The 15,578-nt window shown below is 51.0% G+C and overlaps 1 protein-coding gene across 3 annotated transcripts; it reads left to right on the top strand.

Annotated features, from left to right (window-relative positions):
- The first annotated feature begins 9,787 nt into the window (after window positions 1-9,787).
- Slc25a39 (solute carrier family 25 member 39) lies at window positions 9,788-15,120 on the top strand. 3 transcript variants are annotated; one of them, XM_090350132.1, is made up of 12 exons: window positions 9,788-10,012; window positions 11,722-11,821; window positions 11,962-12,021; window positions 12,140-12,184; window positions 12,622-12,755; window positions 13,191-13,258; window positions 13,377-13,501; window positions 13,657-13,830; window positions 14,102-14,211; window positions 14,382-14,463; window positions 14,535-14,615; window positions 14,692-15,120. In XM_090350132.1, exons 2-12 carry the CDS (start codon window positions 11,737-11,739, stop codon window positions 14,805-14,807), a joined length of 1,080 nt encoding a protein of 359 aa, XP_090206258.1. In that variant the 5' UTR covers window positions 9,788-10,012; window positions 11,722-11,736; the 3' UTR covers window positions 14,808-15,120. The 3 variants fall into 3 exon arrangements, with proteins under 3 accessions (XP_090206258.1, XP_090206257.1, XP_090206259.1); XM_090350131.1 differs by lacking the exon at window positions 9,788-10,012 and adding an exon at window positions 10,209-10,355; XM_090350133.1 differs by lacking the exon at window positions 9,788-10,012 and adding an exon at window positions 10,209-10,355 and having other exon boundaries at window positions 12,646-12,755.
- The last annotated feature ends 458 nt before the right edge of the window (window positions 15,121-15,578 follow it).

Here is a 15,578-nt window from a genome sequence, read left to right on the forward strand (position 1 = left end):
GGAATCCTAGCTAATCAGGAGATGGAGATCTGGAAACTAGCCCAGACAGGAGAGGGGCTGGGAGTTTGGCCTAGTGGTAGAGTGCTTGCCTAGCATGCATGAAGACCTGGGTTCGGTTCCTTGGTACCACACACATAGAAAAAAGCTGGAAGTGGTGCTGTGGCTCAAGTGGTAGAGCTCTATCTAGCCTTGAGAAAATGTCCAAGGACAGTGCTCAGGCTCTGAGTTTACACCCCACAACTAGCAAAAAAGGAAAAAGAAAAGAAAAGCTAGGAGACGATCTCCAATTTACCAGCAAAACTTAGAGCTGGAAATGTGGCTTACCTAGTAGAGCTCTAAGCCATTAGCAAGTAAGTTTTAGGGGCTAGGAATTTGGCCTAGTGGTAGAGTACTTGCCTAGCAAGTAAGTTTTAGTAGGCTCAGAGACTTAATTTCAGATCCCAGTACTGACAGTCTTGGGGGCCGGGAGTTTGGACTAGCAGTACAGTGCTAGGTAGATAATGTCCTGGACCTTTTTATTTTTTTTTCCTTGTCAGCCTTGGGGTCTGGGTGCAGTCCCCGAGGCCTTTTGCTCAAGGCTAGTCCTCTATCACTTTGAGCTACAGCTCCACTTCCTGTTTTCTGTGGTTAATTGGAGATTAGACTCCAACCCAGGCTGGCTTTGAATGGTGATCCTCAGATCTCAGCCTTCTGAGCTGGGATTACAGGCGTGAATCACTAGCACTGGGGTCCCTTGAGGGTTTTTTTCATCCAGAATGACTACAATACCCCCTCAGAAGGGCTTCAGCTAATTGGGTCCCAGGGTTTGCCCCTCTCCAGGATCTTGAGATAGACTGCTGAGTTACATTTTAATTGCTAGATTAACCGTGAATTTTCTTTAGTATGTGTGTCCCATACAATATTAGAGACATACTTCAACATGCAACCTAGTATTTTATTTGCTAAATTTGTCTAAGGTCAAAGACAGGGCATCAACCCAGCTACCCGCCCTGCCTCCCTCCGCCCCTGCCTGCCTGAGTCACTGTATGATGAGCAACTGTTACCCCAGTTCCAGGCTCCTGCCCTCCTCCTGGGGCACTTGGCCTGCTGCTGGCAGGCCTTAACCACAGGAGTTGAGGAGGGGGGGGTTCCATGAGTCAGAGCCCAAAAGAGACCCCACCCCTTATCATGAGCCCCGAGTCATCCAGTCATCCATCTTTTCTGCACTTCTCCAGGGTAGAGGAGGGATGTGGAGAAAAATTCACCATGGAGAGAATTCTGGGAGAGGACACCGAGTTTGAACACGAGTACTGATTGCACAGCTCGTGTCCTTACAGCAACTCTTCTGCATGTCACAGATGAGTGCAGTGCTGACAGTCTTGCCCCAAGACACACGCAGTGGAGAGGAGAGTGTGCACAGAAGCAATATCTAAGTCAAAGTTGGGCATATCACAGAACTTTGACCCCAGGCACCGCTGGATGCTGAAGCCATCTGGCATGGCTGCTCTGGCCCTCGCAGCCTCTCCAGGGCACCAGAGCTTTCCAGGCCCTTCTCCAGCAGGTCCTCCTCCAGCAGGTCTTCCTCTGGCTGGTCCTCCTCTGGCAGGCCCTTCTCTGGCAGGCCCTTCTCCAGCAGGCCCTCTGGGAGGTAACTGTCCACAGGGATGAGGGATGCAGAGGGGTCATTTAGCTCCTCCCAGCCCAGTTTGGTCATCACACAAGCTGGGCACGGTCGTTCACACCTGTAATCCTAGATACTCAGGAGGCTGAGATCTGAGGATTTCGGTTCAAAGCCAGCCTGGACAATAAAATGTACATGAGACTCTTATCTCCAATTAACCAGAAGACCATAAGTGGCACTGTGGCACAAGGAGTAGGGTGGTAGGTTTGAGCTGAATTGCTCAGGGACAGCACCTAGGCCGAGTTCAAGTCCTATCACTGACAAAAAAAAAAAAAAAAAAAGAATCCTAACACACACTCCATGCAGTGACGAGGTTCAGATGGGTTCATGGGGATGAAGAAAGCTTGTGAATTTGCTCATGAGACATCAGCGTTCCCTCTCATGAGCCTGATTGATCTGCCTGTGAAGCAATGGGCCAGGGCCCAGGTGAGGAAACCAGACAGCTCAGTATCCACCCCAGGGGGCCAAAAAGGGGAGAAAGACATGGGAGAGCAGCAGAGAGCTCCTACTTGGGATAACGTCCTGACCTCCAAACTACCTTCATACACCATGTCTCTTAGCGTGAATCTCAGTAGTCCCAAGATCAGGTGTGTGTGTGTGTGTGTGTGTGTGTGTACTCAGGGCTTCATACACTTTAATGGCTTTTTCTGCTTAAGGCTGGTGCTCTACCACTTGAGCAACATCTCCACTTTGTTTTCTTGCTGGTTAACTGGAGGTAAGAGTCTCTCAGATTTGTCTGCCTTGGCTAGCTTGTTTTTTATTTTTGCCAGTCTTGGGCTTGCACTCAGGACCTGAGCGCTGTCCATGGGCTTTCTCAAGGCTAGAGCTCTACCACTTGAGCCTCAGCACCATTTCTGGCTTTTTCTATGTGTGTAGTACCAACGTCTTTGTGCACGTTAGGGGAGCACTCTACCACTAGGCCAAACTCCCAGCCCTCTGGCTTGGCTAGCTTTGAGCCTTAATCCTCAGATCTCAGCCTCCTGGATAGCTAAGATTATAGATTCAAACCACCAGCACCTGGCTCATTCTTTTCATGTTACAGATGAAGAAACTAGCCAGGCGACAGTGGCTCAGAAGAGGCTGCCATCTGAGGATTGTTCAAAGTTAGCCCCCTAAGCCCAGAGTTCAAGCTCCAGGACCAGTGAAAAAGAGGAGGAAGAGGAAGAAGGAGGAGGAGAAGGAGAAGACGATGATGATTAAATTAGTCATAGTAGTATATGCTTGCAATCCCAGCACTCAGCAGATACAGATAGATCAAGATCTTAAGACCAGTCTGGGTTATATTGATACTATGTCTCAAGTAACCACAAACATAACTAAGTAATGACAATAAAACTGATGTGGGCCTGGGAATGTGGCTTATTGGTAGAATGCTTGTCTAGCATGCATGAGACCCTGGTCTCCATTCCTCAGTACCACCGAAACAAAAAGCAAATTAAATAAATTAAAAGAGGAAAAAAAGAAAAAGAAAAAGAAAACTGAGGTCCAGGAAGGAGACAAGGTCTAACAAGTTGACAAAGAAGCCTGTGTTTAAGCATGTATCAGAGAATGTTCATTCTCCTCCTAACAAGGGTGGCTGCTGGAATACTTGATTCCAGTGTTTAAAAAAATAAATCCTGTCAGGCACTGGGGGCTCATGGCTATAATCCTAGCTCCTCATGCGAGTTTGATCTGAGGATAGTCATTCTAAGCCAGCCCAGGCAGGAAAGCCCAAGTAACCACCATAAAACCAGAAGTAGAGCTGTGGCTCAAAGTGGTAGAGCACTAGCCTTGAGCAGAAAAGCTCAGGAACAGTCCTACAAGTGACACACACACAGACACAGACACAGACACAGACACACACACACACACACACACACACGCACATGCACACGTACACACAAAATAGGTTCTGAAAGTGTTTATTGAGACGTTAATTATACCAGACTCTTCTTTAATCCTCAATTACTTCCCCCCCACTTTTTTTTTTGCCAGTCCTGGGGAGTGAACTCGGGGCCTTGAGCACTGTCCTTGGGCTTTCCTCAAGGCCAGTACTCTACCACTTGAGCCACAGCACCACTTCTGGCTTTTCTATGTATGTGATACCAAGGAATCAAATCCAGGTCTTCATGTGTGCTAGGCAAACACTCTACCACTAGGCCAAACTCCCAGTCCCCTCAATACCCTTCTTTGAGGTAGATGCAATTATTTTTCTTGTGACTTGGCCAAGTTGGTATAATGATAAACTTACCACGGCTCCTCACCAAAGCCTTGTTTATGACACTAGAATGTCCTGTGAAAGAGCTCTCCTAAGTGGCTTGTGATATTGCATGCCTATCATCTCAGCAGTCAGAAGGCTGAGGTAGGAGAAATTGAAGTTTAAGGCCCAACTTGGACTATATAGTGAGTTTAAGCCTGGACTACATAGCAACCCCCCTCCCCCCAAAAAAAAGAAACACACACACACACACACACACACACACCCCAATGAGAACTACTAAGTTCTAGATGAATAACAGCACCTCAGTGAGATGAATGCCATACACGGCTGAGGCAGAGCGTGCAGTTCACATGACACAGGGTAGAAAGGTAGAAAGGAGCCAGAGAAGTGCTGTGGCACCATGCCCAGGTGCATTTTGTCCAACTCCCCTTTCACGTTGTCCCAGGGTTGAGACTACTCCTTAGTCCCGAGGATAATGGTCTCCAGCAGCAACCTCCCACAGACACTTTCCAATGCTACATGCTGGCCAGAGGCCTCATGTGCATCTTGTTACAGTTGTGGTTTCGAGCACACGCCTCCCCTCCAATCGCCATCTTCATTGTGAGGACTCTTTAAATTGTTTTATTTTGTGTGCCTGTATTGGGTTTCAAACTCAGGACCTGGACCCTGACCCTCTGCGTTTTCACTCAGGCTGATACTCTACTACTTCCGCAAAACTCCAGTTTTGGCTTTTTGCTTGTTAACTGGAGGTAAGAGTCTCAGACTTTCCTGCCCAGATTAGCTTTGAACCATGATCTCAGATCTCAGACACCTGAGTAGCTAAGATTATGGGTGTGAACCATCCACCAGCACTCAGCCTGAGGACTCTTTATTAGGTAAAGCATTTTCTGTTCCCGGAGTCTTGAAAATATCTTCTCATTTTCTTGGAATTCTCCACAATATATCCCTATCCATAATCATTAATATAGTCACTAAACCTACCCATAACAGTGCCAAAGAGCTGGGTGTCGGTGAAATCCTAGCTATTCTGGGGGCTGAGATCTGAGGATCGCAGTTTGAACTCAGCCTAGGCAGGAAGGTCCATTAGATAGTTATCATCTCTAGTTAAACACCAAAAAAGCTTGGAAGTGGAGCTGTGGCTCAAGTGGTAGGGTACTGGCCTTAAGAAAGAGAAAAAAAGCTCAGGGACAATACTCAGGTCCAAAATTCAAAAGCTTTGTTTTTCCCTTTGGAGTGTATTATTTTTTGGGGGTGTGGGGGCCGGTCATGTGGGCTTGAACTCTGGGCCTGGACGCTGCCCCTGAGTTCTTTTGCTCAAGGCTAGCACTCTACTACTTGAGCCACAGTGCCACTTCCAGTTTTCTGGTGGTTAATTGGAGATAAGAGTCTCCCAGACTTTTTGTGCCAGACTGTCTTTGAGCCACAATCCTCAGATCTCAGTCTCTTGAGTAGCCAGAATTACAGGTGTGAGTCACCAGTGCCTGGATAGAGTGTATTACATTTTTATGATCAACTCTGCTTTACTAAAATCCAGCTTTTACCTAAATAAATTTACTCCATTAAGGACTCCTCTGTGTATCTGCCCCTGAATTCTTTCTTTCTTTCTTTCTTTCTTTCTTTCTTTCTTTCTTTCTTTCGTCAGTCATGGCGCTTGAACTCTGGGCCTGGGTGTTGTCTCTGAGCTCTTCAGCTCAAAGGTACTGCCCTACCCCTTGAGCCACAGCACCACTTCCAGTTTTCTGGTGGTTAATTGGAAATAAGAGTCTCAAGGACTTTAGTGCCCAGGCTGGCTTTGAACCTCGATCTTCAGATTTCAGCCTCCTGAGTAGCTAGGATTACAGGTATGAGCCACTGCACCTGGCCTAAATTCCTTCTTGAGACCTCAGATTTTCTGTTGTCTTTCCTGACTTCCAGAGGCTTGGACATGATATGGGGACAGTTCAGATGACCACTTTTTAAAACTTATATTGGATCAACCCCGCATAAAATGTGGGTAAAAGACAGTAGGTTTCTAGGTCTGATTGGTGCAAGTTTTGCTGCTTGTCACTGCCTATGATAAGGAAAGTTGAGAGACATATCCTTGTTGCTGAAGTTTCTTGATGTGCCAGGACATTCCATAACCTTCCCAGGGCAGCTCTCATTTCTGACCTACCATCCACCTAACCACAGAAGTCCCAAATCTAGGGACAGCCAAAATTGGCAGTAGCCTCACAAATTTCAAAAACTGTCCTCTAGGGGGCAGTGGCGCTCCTGTTATGAGCACCGGACCAACATCCTGCTGTTGAACTCAGATGGTTTTACATCCCAGATAGTGTTCTTTCCAGGCTGTGTGCTGTTCATCCTGAGAGGCCATCACACACTTAGCAGTTCCTCTCCAGGGGCCTTCTCCCATTACAAACAAAGCTTCAGTGAAGATGGCCAAGTTAGTGCATCATTTTACACTGTGCTCGATGACTGGAGAAAGTCTTAGAAGTAGCCTGGCTGGCTTAAAGATTTAGACACTAAGGACTTGAATGGGTCTGTGTGGTCCCAAACTGCCATTCAGCAAAAAAGCCCATTAATCTACAGTCTTCTGATAGAACCAAACTCTTTGGAGAGCCAGGATGGAAGTTCTCATCCAGGTTTGCCTCCATTAGGCCCAACCTAGGGCCCCTGGAATGAATGAAGCTTTATGTGTCCAGCAAGTCCCAACCCACCTTCTCAGGCTTTGGAGAGGCGTGTGTGTGCATGCACACTGAGGATTGGGGCTTAAACTTAGAGGCAGGATGTTGTCTTTTAGCTCTTTCACTCAAGCCTGATGCTCTACTGTTTGAGCAGAGGTTCTAGGTTCTCAGGCTCTGCCTCTGCTCTGAAGCATTGGTGTTTATCCTTGGGAGATGATTTCACAAGCTCCAATGGTGCCTCATTACCCACGGACACCTCTCCAGTGTGCACAGACTGCTGGCATAGGACTAGGCTTGGGCTGGCCAATGTGATGCTATGGTTTGCTAACCTCAGAACATTTCATGCACAAAGAGGCAGGGGTTGTGAGCAACTCAGCTCTAGACCCCTGGAAGGGGCAACAGAACCATCGATTGATCTTCATATTTCCATTATGATTTACAGATGAAGAAATGAAGATGGAGATGTAGCAGCCAATGGTGACAGAATCCTAGTGAAGATCCCCAGAAGAAGCAAACCAGAAATAGAATGGGAACCATTCACTATTTTAAAAAATTATTTAGATTGTGGGGCTTGCACTCAGGGCCTAGACATTGTCCCCAAGCTTTTGTTCAAGGCTAGCACTCTACCACTTGAGCCATTTCTGGCTTTTTCTGTGTATGTGGTACTGAGGAGTTGAACCCAGGGCTTCATGTGTGCTAAGAATGTACTTGACCACTAAGCCACATTCCCAGGCCTGAGCCATTCACTTTATTACTGGGGGAATTGAGACAGACATCCCAGCCATCACTCTTCTCAATGCTACTTTGCTCTCCTGACCTTCACTTTGGCTATTAGGTGTTAGTAATCTGCCTATATAGTAGAAGTTGAGGTGAGGCCAGAACCAAGAGTAGTAATAGTAGTAGTACTAACTAGTCCTTGAATGCTGGCCACACGTCACCAGGGGCCCTAAGCTCTTCACTGCTAACTCAGTAGCAATGAATCCCCACATAATTCCTTTCATTCATTATCGTTACCACCCGTTCATTTGACACAGAGAAACTAAATCTTATCAGAGCTCAGAGATTTGCTAAAGCTTTGCTTCCTATAAACTCATCTCCTTCCCCTCTGATTCTGTCCCTTCTCATCACCCCCTCCTCCCTTCCCCTTTATTGTCTTGCCCTGCCTTGCCTTCCTCCCATCATTTCTCTTCTCTCCCATTCTCTGTTCTTTTCCTTCTTTCCCTCCCTGTCCTCCTCCCCCTCCATCTTCCAACATGGTCTTCCTATAAGGCTCAGACTGGCCTCAAACTTGCAATCCTCCTTTCTCAGACTTCTGAGTGGTGAGATTACAGGCATGTACCCAGTTTGTGCTCAGATTCTTAGGGCATAGGTGATGCTTTGGGAGCAGAATGAAGAGCTGGCTATTTTGAGTGACCTCAAGGGGACTGTTTTCTCACAGGTAAAATGGAAGGTTGGGGGAGGTAGGGCAGGCTCAGTGCTACAAAAGGAAAATTTTACACACAAGACCCCTGTTCCTCCTGTGTAAAATGGGGAAGAATGATGTTTGAGTTGTACACTGTGAAACAATTGGAACTTGTTGTGAAAACCAGATTTTCATATTAAGTTTTTTGTTTTTGTTCATTTTTTTGTGCTGGCACTTGGGCTTGAACTCAAGGCCAAAGGGGTTAAAGTATTAATGAGGTTGCAAAGGACCTTCAGGGGGCAGGGAAAGTGCTTTGTCATCTTAACCTACAGGTTTTGGGCGTGTGTGTGTGTGTGTGTGTGTGTGCTGCGCTCGCAGTCTAGGGGCTTGAACTCACAGCCTAAGGGCTGTCCCTTAGCTTTTCTGCTCAAGGATGATGCTGTATCATTTGAGCCAAAGCTCTATTTCCGGATTTTTTCAGCGATTATTTGGAGATTAGTCTCATAGACTATCCTGCCACAATTGGATTTGAATTCTGATCCTCAGATCTCAGCATCCTAAGTAGGATTACAGGTGTGAGCCACATAAGGTGATTTTGTGTGTTGTTACCGGGGATTGAACCCAGAGTGTCCCGTGTATGCTTGACTTTTTCACTCACAGCTAATGCTCTACCACTTGAGCCACACCTCCAATTTTAGATTCTTATTATTTTTGCTGGTTCATTGGAGATAAGTCTTCCTCAGATTTGTCGGCCTAGGCTGATTTTGAACTTCCATCCTGAAATCTCAGCCTCCAGAGTAGCTAAATGTGACCACTTAGGCCCCTGGCCGATTTGTGTCATTTTTAAAAGCTCAGCTTGGAGTAGGAAGGAACTACAAGGAGTCACTGTTCCCAGAGCCTTACCAGCGGCTACTTCCCTGGCCAGGGAACACCCTCCAACGCCCCCAAACTGAGGCTTCCGAGCGGCGGCGGGGCCACCAAGCCTTTTTCTCAGGGCAAGGTTATGGTCGGCCTCTGGACATCCACGTGCTACCCCGACTCGCTGGGCGGCTCCCCCGCCCGACGGAACCAGTTGGGACGAGAGGGGCGGGGTAGGTAGTGACGTCAACGTCTCGGCCCACTCCTCTTAAAGGCGTACGCTCGCGCCCACGTGTTGGATTTTCTCGATTAGGACCAATGGTCATAGTGCGTTAATCAAAGTTTGAAAGGCGAAGGGCTGGGCGGGAGGAGAATCCCTGGCGCGGCAGAGAATTGTGTCGTCAAAGTACTGGATCTGAGTTGTCAGCGCTGGACTCAAGACCTCCACTCACCTACAGAGACCATTCGATGTCCCTGGTGGCTGCAATCCTGGCTTTTACCTCCGCGACTCTGCCTCATCTTTAAAAATATGGGAGCCTATTTTAGCAGTAACCTACTTCAAAAAGTTTTGAGCCGAGTGTAGTGGTTCACGCCGGTAATTCTAGCTACGCGAAAGACGGAAGAAAGACGGCCTGGAGATTGCCCGGGGAAAAAGCAGGAGCTCCAATCTTAAAAGAAAGGAGAGACGGGGGCGTGGCGCGGGGGTCGAGCGCTTGCCTATCCAGCGTGGCACGCTCAGTCCAAACTCCCGCGACCACGAAAGCTCCGAGCCTACGGGGAGATCAGAGCGTAAAGGCAATCGTCCCGCCCCCGTCTCGCAGTGCGCTGCGCCCTTCCCCGAGCCCCGGCGCCGAGGACCCCGGGCGCCGGCGGCAGCTAGTCTAACCCGGCTGCCACACCCGCAGCCTGTAAGGCGGCTTGGGGACTGTAGCCTTATGAGGTCATCTGGAAATGGGAATGACACTAATTCCTGCCGGATACCGTGGCCACAGAGTTGTAAAACTTCACCCCAGAGCCCGGCTGGCAGATGCTGGCCATTCCTGTGAAATCCTCAGGCGACCGCCCACAACCGAGTCCCGCCGCCGCCGCTCCCGCCTCGAAGATGAGCACAAGGCGGAGGGTGTGAAACCCGCGCGGTCTACAAAGTTCCGGCGAACGCAGGGACTGCCGGAGCGGCACCCAGCCTGCGTACTGGGGTGGGGCTCGTGGAAACACGCCGTGCACGGCAGGTTTGCAGCCAGGTCACCGCGCCTCGGGGACGGCGACCTTGACTGGCAGGCACCAAGGAGCGCGGGGACTGAGGAGAGCCTGCCCACTGGGCCGCGACAGGGGGCGTGGCCACGGCGGAAGGGCGGGGGAGCGCGAGGGGCGGGGCCAGTGGCACGCCGAGCGCCGCGCCGGTCGGCCCGAGGGGCGGGGCTTAGAAGGCGTCCGGGGCGGAGCCTAGGCGGCCGCTTTCCGAGTCGGCCTCCGTGCGCGGCGGCCGCGCGCGGACCGTACACCCGTCGCGGAGCCGCTATGGGCCCTCCAGGTCCCTGGCATCGCGCCGCGCGAGCACTGACTTATAACCAGGTGGGCTAGCCGGGATGGGGATAAGCCCTGGGCCTGGGGGCCGACTGGGGTCGGAGGCGGAAGGCGTTCGTTGAGGATCCTCGGGAGCCTAAGCTGGGGTGGGAGCTGGTCGCGTGCTGCGGGGCCGGCTTGGTTGGCCTTTCCCGGCTCCCTGCGCTGGGCCTAGGCTTTGAACGTCCTCGAGGGTCAGGGAGAGGCCTCGTCCCCCTCTCTCTGCTTCTGCCCGGCTCGACCGAGCCCCCTCTTCCACACACCCCCTTCCCGCTTGTATTTGGGGAAGAGACGGCAGGTAGAATGTCCTCCCATCCGGGCCTCCGCGCCCTGGATGGAAGGCATTGTGGGGGCAGGGCCGGGCACCCTGGCCTGCAGTCCTTGGGAGGCAGATGGACCTTTCTCTCCGTCATCAGATTTGTTTACTCCTTTCCTTGAGTCCCCAGCTCCATGGCTCTTCACGCGGGACTTGTGGCGCTCATGTACCCACCCAGGGGGCTGGGGGCTGGAGTTGGAGGCCGAGGTTGTTTGCATTTAGAGGTCGCCGGGTCAAACCTGGCGTCCGTACTTAGGTAGCACAGAAACGTATGGTTGTGAATGAGCAACTGGCATTGGGCCGCCGCTGCCATTAACTGATGGGTGGTTCTCCTAGCTCTCTTTACCATACTCCTCTTGGACAGGTCACCTCACCTCCCTGACCCTTAATTACCCCATTGGCAATTACCCCATTGGTGGGGCAGATACCAACTACTTTCAGAAGCTGTTGTGATCTGACTCAGGAGGCTGAGATCTGGGATCATGGTTCAAAGTCAGCCGGGACTTGGAAAATCCATGACACTCTTTATCTTCATGTAAATGACCAAAAAGTTAGAAGTGGAGCTGTTGCTCAAGCTTTTGAGAAAAAAAGATAAAGGAAAACACCCAGGCCTTGAGTTGTAAACCTCCCTTCCCCCACACAAAGTTATTGTGAAAGCTACTGATCTGTTTGGATAAACAGCGGGGACAAGCACCTGTCTATAAAGTCTCCCCTTTCCCCATGTGCTTGGCTTCTTGTGGCACTTCCTCTATTTCTTTTCTTTTCTTTCTTTTTTTTTTTTTTTTTCCCAGTTGGTGGTTGGGTTTGAAATCTGGGCCTGAGGGCTGTCCCTGAACTCTTCAGCTCAAGGCTAGCACTCTACCACTTTAAGCCACAGTACTTCCTCCAGTTTCCTGGTGGTTAATTGGAGATGAGTCTGGAAGACTTTCCTGTCCTGGCTGGCTTTGGTGATCCTCAGATCTCAGTCTCTTGAGTTACTAGAATTACAGGCATGAGCTTGTGGCCCAGCTACTTCTTTCTTGTCAGTTGCTGTTCCATTGACTGAGATTTCTGTTTCAGAATTGAAGCTTCAAGATGTCTGACCAGGAATCTGGGGGCATTAGCCCCCTGCAACAAATGGTGGCCTCAGGGGCTGGGGCTGTGGTCACCTCCCTCTTCAGTAAGACCTGGGAAGGTGATGGGATGGGGGCAGCTGGAGATGAGGCAGACCACAGTATTTATTGGAGGCAGTTTCATGCTGGGGGCAGATGTAGGGGGGGTTCCTGAAAAGAGCCTCAGACCTGTTTCCCTTTCCCACAGTGACACCTCTGGATGTGGTAAAGGTCCGCTTGCAGTCTCAGCGCCCCTCTGTTGCTAGTGGTGAGTACCATCTCCTGGAGCCAGATTGAGGGAGTCCCCTGGGTAAAAGAGGTCCTCCCAAGGGAAGGGTTCTCAGGATGGTAGCTCTCCTAACTTCAGGGGCTGCCTTGTGTTTCAGAGCTGACACCTCCTTCCAGATTCTGGAGCCTCTCCTACACCAAATGTGAGTGTCCCACTCCACACAGCCCCTCCATCCAGGAGGGTGTCCCCAGGGCACCCATAGGCTCATGGTCACAGATTAGCAAATACTTGGAGGTCACATCATTCAGAACATAGTCACAAGAACATCCACGTAGAAGCAGGCACCTTTGGCCCACATCTGTAATCCTAGATACTCATGACTGTTCTCTCCATTTAACCAGAAAAAAGCCAGAAGTGGGGCTGTTGCTAAAGTGTGGTAGAGATTAGTCTTGAGTGATCTCAGGCTCTGAGATCAAACCGTAGTGCACACGCACGCACGCGCGCGCACACACACACACGCGCGCACACATCCATGTAGAAACCGCAACCTCTACTGGCCCTCTAAGGTTGAAGACTCATCCCCACCTCCCAGCAAGGTTCCAAAGTTCTGTTATCTTAATGCCCCCTCCCCTTCCCCAGCACCCTCCTCTCTCCAATCCACAGGGAAGTGCCTCCTATACTGCAATGGTGTCCTAGAGCCCCTGTACCTGTGCCCAAATGGTACCCGCTGTTCCACCTGGTTCCGAGATCCTACCCGCTTCACGGGCACCTTGGTGAGGAACAGCACAGATAGATGTGCCTGAGGGACTTGGTGTGGTTGGGAAACAGATGTGGATGCTAGTTGAGGATGGGAAGGGCCTCCTAGGAAGGTGGCTCTCCCACGAGGCTTTTGTGTTTGATCTCGGAGAAACCGAAGCCTGTGCATGCTAGGCTAGTGCTCTACATTGAGCTATGAGCTATGTCTTCCACCTTCTGTGAGGTTTTTGAGGATCAATAGGAGTCTACAAGAGCCAAAATATGTGCTTGTGCGTGGGGAGTGGGGGGAAGAAACACCTGCATGCTGTAGGCCTGCAGGGCTGCCACTTAGCAGGACCCAGGACTGTGGAAAGAGGGTAAAGATATTAGGTAAGGTCCTGGCTGGGCCAGTCCCATTCCAGGCCTGGCTCATGTCTGTCCTCTTCCCACTGGACTGGCTACCATTTGATCAGGATGCCTTTGTGAAGATTGTAAGGCATGAGGGCACAAGGACTCTGTGGAGCGGCCTCCCTGCTACCCTGTGAGTAAATTCTAGATGTGCATTCTCCCTGGCGTTTTCTGATCCTTACTCTCTGTTGGCTGGCTGGGTGGGACAAGGAAATGTTTGGGAGTCCCAGCTAGCCTGTCTACCCCTCCAGGGTCATGACTGTGCCAGCTACAGCCTTCTACTTCACTGCCTACGACCAACTCAAGGCCTTCCTATGCAGCCGAGCCCTGATCTCTGACCTCTACGCACCCATGGTGGCTGGTGCCCTGGCCCGCAGTGAGCACAGCCCTGGGCCTTTGCTCTCCCTCTTCCCTACCTCTGTCACAGTTCAGGCAGTCCTGACTCCCAGCCCCAGGGAAGGGGGGCAGGAGCTAAGTGCTGTCATGTGGGGTCTGTGACCTGGCCTCTTTCTATTCCCTCACCCCCGGCAGTGGGCACTGTGACTGTGGTCAGCCCCCTGGAACTTGTGCGAACCAAGCTGCAGGCTCAGCATGTGTCATACCGTGAGCTAGCCACCCGCGTCCAGGCTGCGGTGGCTAAAGATGGCTGGCGCTCCCTGTGGCTGGGCTGGGGCCCCACAGTCCTTCGAGATGTGCCCTTCTCAGGTAGGCAAAAGAGCCTAGGGATGATGCACAGTGGGTATACCGCTGGGTGTCTGCTTTGTCACTGGGCACAGAGTTGTTTCTCTGACTCTGGGGCCCCGTGAAGAGGGCAGTTACCCGGGTTTTCATGAGCCCACTCCTGCAGAGGGCCTGTTAGATTGGCACAGAACAGACAGGTTTGCATGTGGGAGGGCAGGGTTGTCAGTGGTAGATGTGGTCTAGGGCCCATCTCTTTGTTTTTCCCATTTCTAATGTGTGTGCTTCACCTCCCAAGCTCTCTACTGGTTCAATTATGAGCTGGTGAAGAGCTGGCTGAACAGGTTCCGACCAAAGGACCAGACATCAGTGGGTGTGAGCTTCATGGCTGGTGGCATCTCAGGGACAGTGAGTTGACAGGGTTGGGGGTGTGATGGGGAGAGGAATCCCCACACGGAACATTAGTGCCCATTGGAGAGCTTGCTTGCTCTTCTTAGTGAACCCTGGGGGACCGACCACCAGGATGCTGAGGAGGGGTGTCCTGGAAGTGGGGATGAGCCTTCTCCCTGTCCCACCAGGTAGCTGCCATCCTGACTCTACCCTTTGATGTGGTGAAGACACAGCGGCAGGTTGCACTGGGAGCTGTGGAGGCTGTAAGAGGTGAGTTCGGCTAGTGGGGCTGACTGGCAGGCCTGGGGCTGAGCTTACTGAGCTGGGCCTTCAATTTGCAGTGAAGCCCCCGAGTGTTGTTTCCACCTGGCTGTTGCTGCGGAGAATCCGGGCTGAATCGGGCACCAAGGGCCTCTTTGCAGGTGGGTGTCTGGGTGCACGGTGCACAGAGGCTGCCTGGGTCTGGGGTCCTGAGCCCACTCTTGTTTCCTCCCTCAGGTTTCCTCCCCAGGGTCATCAAGGCCGCGCCCTCATGTGCCATCATGATCAGCACTTATGAGTTCGGCAAAAGGTTCTTCCAGAGGCTTAACCAGGAGCAGCCACTAGGCCACTGAGAGGCACCTAGATGCCCCTGCTTCTCCATAGATGGGGCAGAAGACTGAGCCAAGTGCCTTTGCCTCAGTACGTGGGGAGGGGTGCCCTGCCCCTCCTTTTCCTTCCCTCTCAAGAGCCCCAAGTAGCTTCCCTCGTGTCACCTAAGCCTTTCTCTGGCACAGTGTGTTTCCTGTTGTTCTCCTTACCAAGATTGTCACTTCTCCCTCCAAGTTCAAGACCAAATGTGAAACCGCCCCATTTGTGTTCCCTCTGTGTTTGCTGCAGCTGGGCTCCCAGTCCTGTCTGTTCCTAGTGTAAAGATGATGATGATCACTTCCTGTGTGGTGCGTGGCTGTGTTGTCTAGGCATGGCGGGGGTTGGGGGAGGGGAGCCTTGGGAACACATGTAGGAGAGGCTGGAGGGGCTTAGGTTGGTCAAAAGCCAACCTGAAAAGGCCATACCCTAAGCCAGGCACAGTGGCTCACGCCTGTAATCCTAGCTACTCAGGAGGCTGAGATCTGAGAATCGCAGTTCAAAGCCAGCCTAGGCACTAAAAAGTATGAGACTTTTTTTTTTTTTTTTTTTTTTTTTGCCATTCCTGGGGTTTGAACTCAGGGTATGAACACTGTTGTTGGGTTTTTTCAAGGCCAGTGCTCTGCCACTTAAGCCATAGCGCCACTTCTGGCTTTTTCTATATATGTGGTATTGAGGAATGGAACCCTGGTCTTTGTGCATGCTAGGCATGTACTCTACCAGTAGGCCAAACTCCCAATGTTCTTATCTTCAATCAA

Source organism: Megascapheus bottae, chromosome 17 (genome assembly GCF_031878675.1).
Source record: "Megascapheus bottae isolate mThoBot1 chromosome 17, mThoBot2.hap1, whole genome shotgun sequence".
Taxonomy (NCBI): domain Eukaryota; kingdom Metazoa; phylum Chordata; class Mammalia; order Rodentia; family Geomyidae; genus Megascapheus; species Megascapheus bottae.